The following is a 16,851-nucleotide window of genomic DNA, read 5'->3' as shown; positions in this document are numbered from 1 at the left end:
GTGTGATTTTGATTTGCATTTCCCTGCTGATGAGAATTTGAAACTCTTAAGCCTTCCCCCAAGATACCAAGTATGGGATTGTGTGAGGTTTTGGCTTTTGAAGTGAGACGTGGAACCAGAGTTTATGACTCTCTGTGATCACCAGACTTCAAATCTGGGCTCCAGAAGGATGTTTCTGTTATCTGAGTTCCTCTAAGTCTCTGCCTGCTAAAATGTATGGCACAGCTTCCTGATAATCGTTACTGTTCTTCAGATCTGTTAGCATCTAGTTGCTTTATTAGCCAACTGAGGATAAGGAACTATTTAATTCCCCCTTATACCCTGTTCCCTGGCCTGAGAGGTTCCAGACATTTTATCCTGAATTTCCTAACCCACCCTGGGTAATGATGTGTTGTTGCTCTTTGAATGTATTTTAGTATAATTCAAAGGGGTCCGTTTGCAGGGCTGGGACCCTGCCCTGCAGCCCAGTCAGTGGCCCCTTGTGAGCAGTTGTCTTCGTCTTTCGTGGCCAGGACTTCATCCAGAGGAATGTTGGGGCCTTGGCCCACCCCCATGAGGCCTTAGTGCTTCAGTTCATTTTCTTCACCAAGCTTGTCGTCCAAAGGGGAGGGGCTGAAACCACCTGAATTTCTGGCGGAGATGCAGGAGCCGGGGAGTCTGGCCCATTGCTGTCCTCTACCAGTGTTTCTCTAAAATGGCTGAGGGGCCCTTCCATCTAAAGCAAAACCTGCCCCTTGCACAGGGAAGTAAGCGGGCAGTTGAAAGTTGAGAAATCTGTGACTTCAGTCTCTGCGATCTGCATTTATTCAACTGCTCCAGGGACTTGAGCATTTCAGGGAAGTTGTGTGTGTGTGTGTGTGTTCTCCTCTAAATCAAGCTCTTGGGCTTTAGAGGGTTGCTTTTGTGAGTTGAAACTACATACTTCTAAGAACCTCTACACTGAGCAGTTCTAACAGCCTTTCAAGAGATGGAGACTGTAGCCTCCTTTTCTCCTCTCCAGAAAGCTGTCCGTGCTTACCCAAGGGCCGGGATCTCAGCTTTATTCTGGGATCTGGAGTGTCGGCTGCAGCTGGGAATAGGAGTCGCATCTCTGGTTAAGAAAGCAGTCTAAGCAGAAAACAGCATTACTTAAGTCACATGGACTGGTCTGGAAGTCCATTCTTTCTGATGACCGGCAAAGGGAAACGGGATGGGAAGAAAATGGCCCAAATACTAGCCTCTCATCTGCCCAACAGTGGGATGTTGCTATGCTAGCCAAGTCCTGCCTCGTTCCCCTCGCCTCTCCTTTCCTCTGCCGTGCTTGCTGTCACGGAGTCTCCCTGTCCAGTCTCGCTTTCATTCCGTCCACCTCGCAGTACGTTTTCCCCGGCTCTGCTCAGTTCATCACTCCTGCTACACATGAGCCCCAGTGGCTCTGAGCTGCCTACAGAATGAAGTCCCAAACGCAGCCTGGCATTCAAAGCACCGTCATCTAAATTCCTACCTATGTTCTTCATGAACTTCACTTCTGACAACCTGTAGGAAATCCTCTCCCTACTCCCACTGCTCTTTTTGCTCTCCAGATCTTTGTATTTTCATGCGGTGACATCCCTTGCCTCTGGAGTCCCTTGCCCACACCTCTCCACCAGGCCAAATCTTGCCCAGCTTTTAAAAGCCCTACCTCTGCTTTTTCCTTGAGAATCCTTAATGCAACTGAATGCCAGTAAAAGTTTCTCTCTGCTGTTTCGTAACCCATCTCTGTTCTACCTTGGTATTTCTTTTTTAATTGAGAGAGAGAAAGAGAGAGAATGTGTGAGCCGGGGAGAGGGGCAGAGGGAGAACGGCTTGATCCCAATGACCCTGGGATCATGACCTGCGCAGAAATCAAGAGTTAGAAGCCCAATCAACTGAGCCACCCAGGCACCTCTACCTTGGTATTTAAGTGCCTATTTCCCTGTCAAACCAAGAACTGCCTTCTTCCTCCCTTTTACTGTCCACAGCACCTAGTGATGTGGGAAACAAAGGCAGAAGGCAATGGCAGATGAAACTAACTTTCCTTATAACCTGCAGCCCATTGACAAGAACTTGAGGCGGGCAGACAAGAACATTTCTCCAGGAACCCCCTCTTGTCTTAATGCTTTGCTAGAGGGGAAAACCACCTTAGCTTGACAATAGCTAGAACTCCAGGATCCTCAGTGCCTTCTTTAGCATAGGAAAATCCCTTTGGAAACTTCCCCTTGACTTTACCTCCCCCAGCTCCCAAGGATGTAACCGGACTCTCCTCACAGTCTCAGCATCAGCTCTTCCTGCCCACGAGTCCTGTCCCTGTGCTTTAATAAAATTACCTTTTTGCATTCAGGACGTCTCAGGAATTCTTTCTTGGCAGTCGGCTCGGGCCCCACCACCGCCATTCCAAGACCCCATCGCTAGCGCATTACAAAGTATTCTGTATATGTCAAATGAATGAAAGGAAATACTCGAAGTGATTTTAAAGATGTGACCATGAATAACAGGAATAAAAAAGCGGGATAAAAAAGTAAAATAAAATAAAAAAGTGAGATACTGCCAACGTAACAAAATTACCCACTCCGATTTGGGAAAATATGTGAAAAATATATCTGAATTTATTAGCACAGTATAATACAGGCGTGTGGCAACAAGTAAAAATGAAAATGGATTGATATAAATATACTAAAGCCTAGTTTATCGGGTATTAAAATGATACAAGTCTCCTGCTTTATTATGAAGTTTATAAAGAAAAAAGATTTACACTATCCACAAAAGGATTTCCTTCCAAGAACCGTAGAGTGGAGAAAGGGAAAAGCCAAATACTGGATTTAAAAGATGTTGAGGAACATGATCTGGCCGGCCAGCCCATCCCTCATCAGGAGGCCCCCATTGGGCTTCCTTGTGAGTATAAATAGACACTCCATTTCTAATGCAATCCTTCCTTCCTGAAAGCTCCAGACTTTTTTTTTTTTTTTTACACTGCTGAGACATACTTTCTTCTTTGCGGTCCCTTTCCCAACTCTCCACATGTTGACAGCTCGGGTCGGGCTTTTGGTCTACCTCTCTTCTGCCCTAGATGGTCGTATTCCAGGAGGGGTTGGCTTTCATCTGTCTTCTCGGCTGACAGACTCCATTCTGAAATCCAGTCTTAACCCCCTGAAAACTTCTAAAATGGGAAGTACCTGTGAAAACCTATCCTGTCCCCTCTCCTATCGGTCCCCCCCACCCCGCCACCCACTTGTACTGTGTTACGGCTCATCTCTCTGAAGAAGCACCCCGCCTTGGTGTGTCTTCGGAAGTGGGGGAAGCCCCAGCTTCCTCCCGTGATTTCAGGGAACTGGGCGCCCTTGGTCATGGTCGCATATTGTCTTGAATCCAGTCTAGGTAATTAGTAACCTTGGTATATACACCTGGAACATCTTTCTGCCCACAGCCAAGGCCCCAACTGATGATGCCGACCAAAGTCATGTGGTTGTCCTTCATACACACCAAGGGGCCACCTGAGTCACCCTGCAAAAGAGAGAGCAGGTCAGTTTGCAAAAAAACACAGACTCTTTAGGAGGAAGTTAGGGTGACTATTTGTAGTGCTAGTACTGTATTCTTCAAAGTACTTAGCTCAGAGAGGGAAACTGTTATCTCAGTGATCTTGATCCTGTAGGGGATTAGGTTTTATCTACTTTGCAAAGTAGAATTGAGATAACTGCTCAGACATTTCAGGCCACAGCCCTGGTCTTAACTCTATCCCTTACTAGCTGTGTGGCCTTAGGCTAACTGTGCTTCAGTATTCGTACCTGTAAAATAGCCATCATGCTATACCTACAGTATGAGAATACTCTGGGAATTAGTGAGGAGAGCGCCTGAATCTCAGAGAGCTCTGAGAACAACATATGATCTTTGGTAAGACTCTTGGTCATTGTTGGCTGTTACGGTCTTATTGAATCAAAATAATTTCTTGTTTTTGTTTTTAACTTGAAGGTTGCTGATCATAGTTTCACTTTGCATACAACTTTTTATGACTGTTGAGCCAACCATTCAGAAAGAGACAAAGGTTGTCAAGGAACTGAGGGCAGATGCTGATGATATGATTACCCTATAAGAACAAAGCCCACAAAGTCTTTGATGCAAGAGCCCTGCTTTCTTCTTTTTGTTTCCCCTCCAAGCCCCAGGCCCTTGATGGAGAGCCTGGCACACTGTAGGTTTGAAAATGTCTCGTCAATAACAGCGCCCTGGTTATATTTGGGTCCCAATGCCACAGGTTGGTCTGTGTCCCATACCAGTCCCTCATTATCATGAAAGACAAGTACTAACTCTGATAAGGGTGCAAAAACACAGAGAGCCTGAAATGGTTTGTTTTCCCAGGCTAAAAACCTCATATTAAGGCTGAATAGGAGTTTTTAAAACTTATTTCTCACAAATCATCCGTGTCCCCTTTCCTAATTAGCCGCAGCCCCTCTTCCCCCTTCTACATGGCAGACCCCAATTCTCCTGCACCCCCAGAAGTCAAGAATTGCTTTATTTGGGGGCACCTGGGTGGTTCAGTCAACTTAAGGGTCCAACTTTGGCTCAGGTGATGATCTCATGATTCATGAGTTCAGGCCCTGCGTCGGGCCCTGTGCTGACAGCTCAGAGCCTGGACCCATCTTCAGATTCTGTGTCTCCCTCTTTCTCTGCCCCTCCCCCCTGCTTATACTCTGACTGTCTCTCTGCCTCTCTCTCTCAAAATTAAATAAACATTAAAGAAAATGAATTGCTTAATCTGTGTTGCTTTGTCCATCACTTCAATAGTCAATCAATTGCCTGGGCTTACAGGAAACCCTGAACCAGGTGGAGTTTCCGGTGTAGACACTGGGGAAATTTCCTGCAATTTAGATGTCTTAAGTTTGGGTAACTTTGACCTTTCTCTGATTGTGTTATTCTTTGAGGCCCTCATCTTGAATCGCCAACGCCTCCCCAAGATGAAGTCCCTGGTTTCTGGCTGTAACTTTTTTCTTGGTCAGGAACCTGTTGGCCAAGGAACATTTCTACCCTCAGGCGAGCTCAGGGCCTGGCGAGACACCCATGCTTACCTGGCAGGCATCATGCAGGTTTGCCTCGTTCCCACCGCTTCGTGTGTCTCCAGCACACAGCATGTTGTTTGTAATGGTTTTGTTAAACAAATGTTGTGATGTGCAGCGGCTGGCTGGGTACAGCCTGACATGAGCCTCCTTCAGCCGCTCAGAATAGAAAGGAGAAGCTGAAAGAGAGAAGGGGAAATGTCTTATGGCTTTAGGGAAAGTTATTTGTAAGCCCTTCAGAGGGAGGACGCCAACTTTTCTAATAATGGCTAACTTGTATCAACATATTGGGTCGACGCCTACGAAACTGTCAATATTGTTTTGACTGACAAAGCCAGAAATTTTATAGAGTTTAGCCTATGGTTTCTCAGTAGTCGCACTGTTGACCTTGGGGCCAGAGAATGTGAGGGGGGCCGTCCTGGGCATTGCAGATGTCCGGCAGCATCCTTGGCTTCTGCTCCCTAAATGCTGGTAAAACCTCCATCCTGAGTTGCGACCATCAAAGATGCTTCCAGACATTGCCAGGGTCTGCCGGGTTGGGGGAGGCGGGGCAGCAAATCACCCCAGTTGAAAACCACTGCCTTCATCTACTACCACTTCATTCTCATTGCCTAAGGAGGCAGCTAAATCTACCCCCACGTTACCGGTGAGGACGCGGGGGCTTGGGATGGTGTAAGACACCCCCACCCTGGGCCACACTGCTACAAGGTGCAGATCTAGGATTTGGACTCGGGCCAGCAGGATCAGAAGGTCCAAGAACCACACCCCCTCATCACGTACTCCACTTCACACCAGAACCTTCCTGAAGTCTGAAGCTCTTCAAAGCACTTGTACTATTCAGACCCTTCACGGCCTTATCCTGTGAGGTGGGGAAGGCAGGGGAGGGGTTCTCCGACCGCTGGGAACCTGCCTACATTTACATCAGGGCCTGAACCAAGGCTAGAACGTTCCCGTCACTGCTTTTCCCTCCGTCAACAGCGCGTGCCCTGCTGTCCCCTGCTGTCCTGCCGACAGACAGGACGGGGCCGACACTTCCTTCCACTTACACGCCTCGTGCTTCCCGTAGCCAGACAGCTCGCACTCCGTCCAGTCGGGCAGCTGCAGGTCGGCGTCGGGCAGACAGACGGTGCGGACGGTGTCGCTCTCCCGGGCACACTGGAGCGAGTCCGACTGCAGTTTCAGCAGTGCTGGAGGAAGGGCGGGGAGGGAATCAGCCGCGCGGGCAGGGCCGCTTCCGACTTCAGCGGAAGGCGAAGGAGGAGGCGAGGGTGTGGGAGGAAGAGGTGTGAGCGCACGTGTGTGGCCGCGTGGGGCGCCACCTGGAGCGGGGAGCCTGTCACCCCTTACCGATGTCGTTGTTGTAAGTGTCGTCATCAAACGCCTTATGGGTGATGTATTTTTCTACTTCGAATTTCTGCTCCTCCTCTCCGGGGACCACTCGGTAGGTTCTGCCCAGGACCACCTTGAGGTGGTGGGGAGGATACCTAAGGGAGAAACAGCCTTATGCCCTGCTTGCTGTGAGGCTCCTTCCAACAGGCCTGGGCTCAAGGCCTTACAGTCCAGGGAGGCCTCGTGGGTTTTCTGAAGAGCCTACCTCTCCTGCAAGCAGTGTGCGGCAGACAGGACCCAGCAGGAGCTGATCAGTATCCCCCCGCACAGAAACCTCTCGCCTGGTGACCTCCTGTTCTTGACGAAGATGGCAGCCTGCCACGGGTGAGAGGTGATGTCCGCGTAGAGTCCTCCCTTAATGCGGAACTGAGGCTGCTTGTACTGTCTCACGCCACAGGTGGCTGCGAGAGGAGAGGAGAGAGAAGGACCATCAGACCCGTGGGCCTCGGGGGAGGTCCTTGAGCACCTATCTTGGTTTCTTCTCTCGGAACCCCGAGTTTCTACAGGTCAGTGCACTTCTCCAGGTTAGCACGGAGTGAGAGGTAATAAAAACCACATTTTGTCAAGGACGTAGTCCATGCCAACCACCGTGGCTGCGCTCTCCTTAACCCTCACGACACGGAACTTCAGAGAGGCTGGGAGATTTGTGCCCCACATCACAACGGCACCTGGATTAGAACCCAGATCCGCCTGACTCCAAACTGGGGGTCTTTCTGCCATGCTTCCTTACCCCCGGTTTTTCCTGCACCTGCTTCCTGGCTGCAGAAATAAGGCGGCACTGCAACTTCCTCCCATGGGAAATGTTTCCCGTATCTCTTTTCCACCTACTAACTTTGCCAGCTTTTCAGGGCATAGGTGAAAGAAATCCCATCTCCTCTTGAAGCTTTCTTAACACTCTCAGCCCGCCAGACTCTGAGGGAGCTTATGATCCTGCCCACTGAGGACCAGCCATACAGGACCTTGGCCATGAGTTCATTGGTGGCTTGCATCTTACTTGCCCAGTTAAATAATATGTTCCTGGAGAGACATTACCGAGTAATAATAATCTATTCTCAGAGGGGCACCTGGGTGGCTCAGTATGTTAAGTGTTCGACATCGCGGCTCAGATCATGATCTCATGGTTCATGAGTTCAAGCCTCGCATTGGGCTCTTTGCTGACAGCATGGAGCCTCCTTGGGATGCTCTCCCAACCTCTCTCTCTCTCTCTCTCCCCTTCTCTCTCTCTCCCTCCATTCCTCTCACGCTTGTGCTTTTCCTCTCTCTCTCAAAATAAATAAATAAACTTTAAAAGAGATCTATTCTCAGACAATTTCTAAAGTGTCATTTTTTAGCAAAATGTGCCAACTTGAATTTCCTCTGTGTCTCCCACCCCCTCCACTAACACAGTCCCCCTGTGTTAAGTGGGTTCTGTGGGAGAAGTGGAAGAGCTCACAGCAGAAGTATGTGAGCAGAAGACGTGGGGTCAGACCCCAGCTCTGTGGCCCGGAGCCCAGTGAGCTTGGCTGGGCCGCGTGGCTTCTGGGCTGCTTTCCTCATCAGCAAACTGGACTTAGGAGGATGGCCCTTCACCACGTTGGCGGGAGCACGTGGTGAGAGCACTCTCTGCTATCTAGGGCGTCACATATGCGAGCTGCCCTCCTTCATGCTCACCGTGACCTCACCGTCATTCCCTAAGAAAGGCATCTGGAGAGAGAAGTTCCAAGCCTAATACGTTCTAAAAGCAATTGGCAAGTTCTTCTCTTTCTTTTTGTCCCTCCGCATCACGGTTGTGCATGGGAAGTGGGCACCTGCCCTGAGTGTTGTCATCCTACCGCGGCTCCGGCCACGGGAGGCTCCTCCTGACCAAGGCCCTCCTAACAATCTGGGTCGGAAGCAGATGGCTGTGAAGACACAGTAAGTGGCAGAGGAAATGTCCAGAAGGTGAGGCTGGGCAAAGGGAGGTGGCCAAGGGCCAGTCCTTACAGCACTGGGGCACGTCACAGTATTCCCACGTCAACTTGTGGTCCTTCATCACGTGACACCAGGGCTTGGCGTCCCCATCTGGGTTCCTAGATGGGGAGAGAGGTCAAGGTTCTCGGTCACATTTTCAGTCCCATCGCAGGCCACGTGAGCCGGGAAGGAGGCTCAGTAAACCAACGGCAAAAACACTGAGCTGGGTAGGAGGGGCCTGAGTCCTGAGCTTGGCTCCGTCGGAGATCTCACCGTAGGAAAACAACCTTAACTTGGTTTTTCTATCAGCAACATAACATTGTCACCTCACAGGTGTGCCGGAAGGTGCCATGAGCAATGCTGTGAGGACACTCTTATGACTCATTGGCAGAAAAGTGCCACAGAAGGACAGAACAATGAGAACAGGGTGGCTGTGGGACAGCACCTCTAACCTGGGACATGGGCTCAAAAACCAGGGGACTTCACTCTTCATAACAGGTGCCATTCCAGCAAATGAAGACATGTGACCAGATGCTATCCATGGTGCCTTCCCACCCACCGAGTCTTTCATATAACTTCAGGCATGAAATCTCCCGCCCCACACCCCACACCCCACTCCTGCCTACCGCCCAGATACGAACCCACCGCCCCTATGCTCTGTACCGGCAATAGTTGTGTTTGCCCAGGCCCATTGTCTGGGCGTTGGTCTTCCACGCTGTGTAGACCTTGCCTATCAGGGCCACGGAATTCCACTGGAGGCAGGAGGCGCCAGACACGGTGAGGCTGGAGGTGCCACGGTATGCTAACCCCTTTCCAACATAGCAGTCCCCATTTTTTTCTGGAACAAAAGAAAGTCTCAGACTGACACAAAACCAATTAAGTGCTACAGCAGGCATGTCGGGGTTTGCAGCGGGAGCCACTGGCCCGAGAGGCGGTAGGCAGCCAGCCTCACTGTAAGAAGGACATGATACCATCCGACTTCCCCTCTTTCCTTATTCTTCCAGCCCTTATACATAGGGATGCTAAGTGGCTTTTATCTGCCGGGCCAACTTGCATGATTGGATGTGGCTTCCTAGACTGCTGTGTTGAGAGGTGCTGAGGGTGAATTCACATTCTGCGGAAAGGGACGCTATGTTCAGTTACAGGTGATTATTGCCCAGGCTGCTTTGAAAGTCATCAGGGTTTTCCTGGTTCATACTTGACAGGCTGTGGGGAAGCAAGGATCTTCAACGGATGGACGTGTCAGCAGCCCCTACCTTCTTAGATTATGTCTGCCTGTGCTCAGAAGGATTTATTGGGCTTGAGCAGGAGAGGGATTATGGACCTATGAATGCTGCCTATTTTCACTTATTTGCCCCATTTTGCTCTCCTTTCCCCCCATTTGAAACTGGCAAGGTGTACCACTAGAAACAGAATAGTTAAAGGCATCTCTAAGGCCCCCTAGACCAGTGAGTCCCAATTTACCAATCCTGGGAGGGGGAGATGCTTTAGAATTAGTGTAAGAGCCCTCAAATTCAGACAGGTGTGTCAGACTTACCTGTAGACATAAGGCACATTGCTATTGTATGTGAAAAGGTAGAACTTTAAAACCTATTTTTCATACTATTGTGACATCATTATTTGTGAAAGCACTGCAGAACTCAGGGTGCTTTTTTGTAACGTAGGGTTTTTAAATTTGGGAAGTGTTCTCATATTAAACATTTTTAAAAAGAGAGAGAGAGAAAGAGGGATTGAGAAATAGGCCCATTGAGAAATCAGTCACAAAAGGGAGAATCTCCATTCGTCCTCAAAAGGACAGAAATCCACCTGTGCAGCCCACCTCCTCCTCTGTAAACGAGGAAACTGAGGTTCAGGGGGATAAAGAGACAAGCTCAAAGTCAAACAGCTAGCTAGAAGCCAGGTCTGGGTGAAGAGCTAAGTCTCCTGACTTTCATCTCTCTGCAGCCAAAACGGTCAACCACCAGCCCACTCCTCTGTCTCCTGAGTTCTAGAAGCACTACCAGCTCCATCTTCTTCCCGGGACATTGCTGGGGGTTGGGGTGGGGGTGGGGGGCTGCGCTTACCCTCGGGGCAGGCGGGCGTGCTGCAGAACTCGGTGCTGTACTGCCCGGCCTTGAAGACGTAGCACCAGGGCCTTGAGTCTCTGTCTGGGTTCCTGGAAAAGCAGCCAGGAAAGGCCAGAGGAGGTGAAAAGGGAAGTCTCCCTCGCAGACCCAAGGCCTTTTCAACCTCTTCTGGGGAAAAGATTAGTGCATTTTTTGGTGGTACACAGGATAATTGAATCATGTGAGGTGGAAGTATGCCTCGGCTGTTGTCTTCATGTGGAGAGTAAGTATGGCTTTAAGATGTGTCCGGGAGCCACGTTGCCACGGGGTGGCCTGTGACGGTTAGTTCTGTGTGTTAACTTGGCCATGGCGCCCAGTTATTTAATCAAACATGAACCTAGGTGCCGTGGTGAAGAGATCGCTTTGGGTAACAGCAGCGATCCGCTGACTGTGAGTAGAGATTTCCCTCCATCTGTGGGCAGCCTTGTCCAATCTGCGGAAGGCCTTACTAGACAAAGCTGGGGAGAAATTCTGCCTCGGGACTGCAGTGGTCCAGCCTGTCAGCTCCCAGCTCGCTGGCCTGCCCACAGATTTGAGACTTGCCACCCCTCACAATGGCGTGAGCCAATTCCTTCTAAATCCCTGTATGTGTATCTGATGGACGGGGTCTCTGTCTCTGGGGAAGCCTGGCTGACCTGATCTAGGTCTTTCCCTCGGCTATAGCAGCTCCTCACCAGGGAAGAGCCAGCCCAGGAGGGAAGACAGCCCTCTCACCTGCAGTAATTGTGATTCCCGAGGCCCAGCGCGATGGCGTTTGGCCTGCGCCCGTTGTAGGGCTTCAGGGCCAGCGCGCTGCTGTTCCAGTTGACACACTCGGCCCCGCTTTCCGCCGTGCTCCATGTGCCCCTGTAGGTGATTCCCTGGTCCTTGTAGCAGGTGGCACTGGCATCTGATGGAAAACAGGACAGATGACATCTCACATGTGAGTCCCCCTCTTTCCTTTAGATTCCCAAAGGGCTTTCTCATCTGCTCTGGCGTCACCCCCAAACCAGTGAGGTGCACCGGCCGCTGAGGCTCCCAGAGCACAGCAGGTAAACGGGGCAGCCAGGGTTGCCCAGCTGGCCGGCAGCAGAGCCAGACCGCAGACTGGCACCCAAGATGGTGCCCATGAGGCCCAGCACCTTGATTGCCTAACCGACCCTTGGATCACCCTTCCCTGTCCCCACCCCACCCCTGTCACCACACACTTCTTCCCCTTTCTGGGAAGATTTGGGATTCTGCCCCTCTCTCACACCACCTACCCACCGCTCACCTATTTCACAGCGTTTCCCCAAAAACCCTTCAGGACACTGGCAGACAAAATCTGAGAAATACAGAGCCTGCCGGCACGTCCCCCCGTTGAAGCACCTCGGCTCGCTGCAACCTGCCAAGAACAAACAAGGAAGCCTCTAATTACTTTAAAGGAATTCCAAGGAGAAAGGAGTTAAGACTTGAAGAGTGCGATCTACCTGCCAGGCACTGTTCTAGGCGGTTTACAAAATTAACTCATTTAATCCTCACAGCACCCATGAGGATTATTCTCTCCATTGGACAGACCAGGAAGCTGAGGCCTGGCAAGTGAAGGCAGAAACTGAGGCCCCAGTCTTGCTTGTTTGCTTGGCTCGTTCACATCTGACCAAGGCAGAAGGAGGTCTGAACTAGTTGGAGACATGGGACACAGGGTTTGGGCCCGGGAGAATGGACCCAAAGCTCGAAGCTTCTACGGGCAGTCCATACATACATTAAAAAAAATTTTTTTTTAATGTTTTATTTATTTTTGAGAGAGAAATAGAGACAGTGTGAGCAGGGGAGGGTCAGAGAGAGAGGGAGACGCAGAATCGGAAGACAGGCTCCAGGCTCTGAGCTAGCTGTCAGCACAGAGCCCGATGCGGGGCTGGAACCCACGAACTGTGAGATCATGACCTGAGCTGAAGTCGGACGCTTAGCCAACTGAGTCACCCAGGAGCCCTGTACATTTTTTTAAACATCTATTTTTCAAGTTTATTTATTCTGAGAGAGACAGAGAGTGCACGTGTGGGAGTGGAAGAACAGCAGATGAGAGAGGGAGAGCGAGAATCCCAAGCAGGCTCCACCCTGGCAGCCCAGAGCCCGACTCAGGGCTCCAACCCATGAAATGCAAGATTATGACCTGAGTCAGGATTAAGAGACTCTAGCTGACTGAGCCACCCAGGGCCCTCGTATTCATTAAAAAAAATACTTCACTAAAAAAAATTTTTTTAACGTTTATTTATTTTTGAGAAGCAGAGAGAGACAGAGCACAAGCAAGGGAGGGGCATAGAAAGAGGGAGACACAGAATCCGAAGCAGGCTCCAGGCTCCGAGCTGTCAGCGCAGAGCCTGACGCAGGACTCGAACCCACAGACTGTGAGATCATGACCTGAGCCGAAGTCAGACACTCAACCGACTGAGCCACCCAGGCACCCCACCCCCACCCCATACGTACTTTTGACAGGTACCGAGTGGCACAGCGAGCGACCGCTGTTGCACCAGCAGTATTCTAGCCTGTTGCTTCTGAGTACGGGGCGCAGCCATGACTCATTCTCCAGGTACAGCATCTGTGTTTTCTCATCTCTGCAGGTCACTGTAACGAGAGACAGGCTGGCCTCTTGAGGGCACAACTCACCAAACACTGACTTCCCATCCCTGGTCCCACTGAGAACATCCCTCACTCAATTTTTTTTTTTTAATTTAAATTCAAGTTAGTTAATATACAGTGGCTTCAAGGGTAGAACCCAGTGATTCATCCCTTACACCTAACCCCCAGTGCTCATCCCAACAAGCGGCCTCCTTAATGCCCTGCACCTATTTACCCATCCCCCCACTCCCCTCCCCTCCAGCAACCCTCAGTTTGTTCTCTGTCTTTAAGAGTCTCTTATAGCTTATAGTTTGCCTCCCTCTCTCTTCTTATCTTATTTTTCTTTCCCTTCCTTTGCGTTCATTTATTTTGTTTCTTAAAATTCCACATATGAACCTCTCTCACTTTTAATACAACCCATCCTCATTCCTTTCTTGCTCTCAGCGGGAAGATAACAGGTACCTAAGAACTTGTCACCGAAGACTGCTTTTATTATTTTTCTTCCGATGGGCCCTCATCTGGGGAGAATTTATCTATCAAAATATGTTTACAAAGTAATAGTCTAATTTTTCATTACAATTCATCAAAAATATGCACATGGATATACAATTGCCTACCAGATTTTTTGATCCACATGGGTATTACCACACTGAAATGATGCACTGCTAGCCCAAGAGAAAGAAAATCCACATTTTGGTTCGTGGGAAATGTGCTGCTCCCACCAGTATTTTTGTTATAAATGAAAACAATTTAAGTGCTTGCATTGATATTCTTGCCCTTTGTCTCTGTTTGCAAACCAGAATGCCAACTTCACAAATCTTTAACTTTTCATTAATTAAAAAGTGACATGGGCTCATTGTACATCATTGTTTCTGCTTCTTTTGAGGGTTCGCTGGGGCCAGGACACCCTTATCGGAAATGCTTATCTAATAGCAAAGGCATTAAGAGTTACGGGCATGACTCACTCCGGGGAAACTTCCACTTTAAAAGAGGTGTTGCAAAGCCTCCCAGACCCAAAGGGAGTAGGTCATGAAGGACAGAGATGAGGGCCCCAAGCTGGTGGTTTCAGACTTGAAGCTGGGCTCAGAGTTCCTCCAACCAGTCAAGACAATCCAGGTGCTGTCATGGTTTTTTTTTTTTTGGAATCCTGCGTAATGCTCAGAGGGATGTTCCTCAGGTTTCTAGAGTCGACTCTGACGTGGTCTTCTAGAAAGTCTTTCCACACCTGTGGGACTCCTGTGAGGTAGCCCAGCCTAGTTACCCCATTTTTACCAACCAGAAGAAATGGAAGCACAGCGATGGCATTTGACAAAGGTGCCGGGTGGATTCTGGGGTGAGGGGGACCCTGGAGGACCGGCACAGCTACAGCTGGCCACAGGGTGACCTTAGGCAAGTCACTGCTCCATGTCCAGCTCAGCTCTGTTTTCTCACCTGTGTCACAGGGCTTTGGGCCACTGAGCCGGCGGGTTCCCACCAGGTCTGTGACTCCCTGACCACCTGACTCCTGAGGGCGCACCTGCTCTGCTCTCTCAAACCCAGCTTCGGCTAACTGGGTGGATGGCTGAGGGATAGGTGGAGGCACACGGGCATCTTTGCAGAATCACCCTGAGAAATCTCACCTGCACACAGCTCAGGTAAGCTGGCGGCGGTGGCAGACAAATTCCCCCAACAGAGCCTCCAGTGCCCTGAGCTAAGCCCTGAATCTGCCTCCCGCCTCCACTGACCCCCTCCGTTGACCTCAATGTCGTCTCACCTCTGTAAGACCTGGCGCCTCTTCTGAATCGTGGGTGGGCTTCCTGCAAAGCAACCAGAGGCGGAGGAAGGATCAGCACAGGTTGGGTGTCCCAGGAACACAGGTGGTTGATCCAGAGACCACCCACGCGTCTGCCGATCAGATGCCACCTGCCCCAGGAGCCCCCTCCCAGGTAACTGGCCCCGGGTGCAATGTCCACTCCTTGCCTTCTTTTCCAATTCTTCCTCCCCTTCTAGACCAGTGCTGCCAGAATAACTTTCTGTATTTCCAAATGCTTTATGGATTCATTCAAGCACATTCTTTAAAAACAGCTCCAGAGGAGGCAGTCAGAGGCAGTGGGGTAGAATTAAGAACTGTTTACTGAGGTCAGCGGAACTGCCTAGGGTTCTGCCCCCCGGAACCTTGAATCCCCAACAGTCCACCCCGAGAGGAGTGTGTGCACTATCCTCCACGACTGCTGACCTCTGCCTCTCCACTCTGACATTGGCCCACCTTGGGCTCCCAAAGGCCTTGAGGGTCGACAGGGCCTTGGGGCAGAGCACATTCCTGACCCGCACACCCACCTGGCTGGCCAAGGTGAGGGTTGCTCCACAAAGCAGCAGAGTACACACCAGCTCTCTCAAGTTATTCATCGTTCCTTCAAAGCGTCCCTTAAATTCTGGAAGAAGAAGGGAAAAAAAGCTCACTCGTGTGACTGAGGTATCAAGGAGTATGACAAAACTCAAGAAACCCGTGACTTCATCATGGCCAGTCCCTCCCCTCCAGCATCTGCTCCCACAGAGGGAAATGCCACAAATATCTGGAAGATTTCTTTCATTGTATATATTTCCCATCTTAACCATTGATACGTGTGTACAGTTCGGTGGCATTACGCACGTTCATCACCACCACCATCTCCAGAACTTTATCATCTTCCCGACCTGAAACTCTGCACCCACGACACACCAACTCCCCACTCCTCCCACAACCACCACTGTACTCTCTGTGTCTGTAAAAGTGACAACTCTCTAGGTTCCTCACATAAGTGGAATCGTACAACACAACGTCCGTTTGCAACTGGGTTATTTCACTTAGCATAATGTTCTCAAGGTTCATCCATGTGGTGGCCATGTGTCAGAATCTCCTCCTTTCTAAAAGCTGAAGAAGATTCCTTTGTCTATAAAGACCACGTCTTGTTTATCCATTCGTCCATCAATGGACACGGGTTGCTAGAAGATCATTTTGCCCAGAGATCTCTGGGGGCTGAATGGCGAGACCATCCCTGGCACTTCTTGGCAGCCTGGGTACCCTTTCCCTAGAAGTGAATTCCTGCCCTGGAACCACCAGATAGAACCACAGAAAATGTCCCCTGTCTGACTTTTTCGGAGGACAGCGTAGGGGTTCGACTGCAGGCATGTCGCAGAGCCAGCCTACCTCAGACTGCCTCGGTCCTTCCCCTCATAACTGGCATGCCTCCTTGTCCAGCACAGGAAAGGCTCCCCTGCACCAGCTCACACCCTCCCCACTACCCCCGGGAAGGGCTGTCTCTTATTTTACAGACAAGCCCGAAGTGTAGATTGGCAGAAAGGAACAGAGCCATCTGGTTTTTGGTCATTAGACTCAGATCTTCCTGGACCCAAAATTCTCAGTTTCCATGTGCCTTTCCCCAGTGATCTTGCCTTCAGCAGCTTAAAGTAGGTTAGTTGGTCGGGGTGTTATTTTGTGGTCTGGCAGGCCCACTCACTCCTTTGTCCACAAGAATTAAATCAGGGCATTTCTTCCCTTGACTCATTTCCCTTCAGTCACAACAACTTTTGGTCCCACCCCTCCCCCCCATCCCCAGGGTCCTAAGGGCCCTGTCACATCAGGGGCTTCCAGCACTTTCCTGGCCTGGCTCTGGCTCCTTCTTTGTGTCTTTGCAAAGAGCTTCCCAGTTGGAAGCACCCTTCCCCCTCACTGGCCACAGGCCCCCCTTCAGAGCAAGGATGACAAAGAAAAGGCGAGTGGGGCGGTGGGAGGACTTTATGCCCCACTGCTGCTTCTGAGGCTGCAGGGGACAGGCAGAGGAGGGAGAATGGAG

At 50.3% G+C, this 16,851-nt stretch overlaps 1 protein-coding gene across 1 annotated transcript in view; it reads right to left on the bottom strand.

Moving 5' to 3' along the window:
* Window positions 1–2,690: 2,690 nt before the first annotated feature.
* Window positions 2,691–16,851, bottom strand: part of PLAT (plasminogen activator, tissue type) — a 23,912-nt gene continuing 9,751 nt past the window's right edge. Inside the window, exons 2-14 of the mRNA XM_077773069.1 lie at window positions 15,356–15,450; window positions 14,793–14,835; window positions 12,908–13,045; window positions 11,718–11,828; window positions 11,180–11,354; window positions 10,424–10,515; window positions 9,024–9,198; window positions 8,394–8,479; window positions 6,637–6,832; window positions 6,390–6,526; window positions 6,089–6,229; window positions 5,055–5,221; window positions 2,691–3,498 (exon numbers count right to left, since the gene is read on the bottom strand). Coding sequence (XP_077629195.1) covers window positions 3,340–3,498; window positions 5,055–5,221; window positions 6,089–6,229; window positions 6,390–6,526; window positions 6,637–6,832; window positions 8,394–8,479; window positions 9,024–9,198; window positions 10,424–10,515; window positions 11,180–11,354; window positions 11,718–11,828; window positions 12,908–13,045; window positions 14,793–14,835; window positions 15,356–15,424 — 1,689 coding nt within the window. The 5' untranslated portion in view covers window positions 15,425–15,450 and the 3' untranslated portion in view covers window positions 2,691–3,339. The remainder of the gene's footprint in view (window positions 3,499–5,054; window positions 5,222–6,088; window positions 6,230–6,389; window positions 6,527–6,636; window positions 6,833–8,393; window positions 8,480–9,023; window positions 9,199–10,423; window positions 10,516–11,179; window positions 11,355–11,717; window positions 11,829–12,907; window positions 13,046–14,792; window positions 14,836–15,355; window positions 15,451–16,851) is intronic.

The sequence above is a fragment of the Crocuta crocuta genome, unplaced genomic scaffold (assembly GCF_008692635.1).
Source record: "Crocuta crocuta isolate KB4526 unplaced genomic scaffold, BGI_CrCroc_1.0 scaffold177, whole genome shotgun sequence".
Taxonomy (NCBI): Eukaryota; Metazoa; Chordata; class Mammalia; order Carnivora; family Hyaenidae; genus Crocuta; species Crocuta crocuta.
Note: the sequence above shows the minus strand (reverse complement) of the source record. Positions and strands in the feature narration are given on the sequence as shown.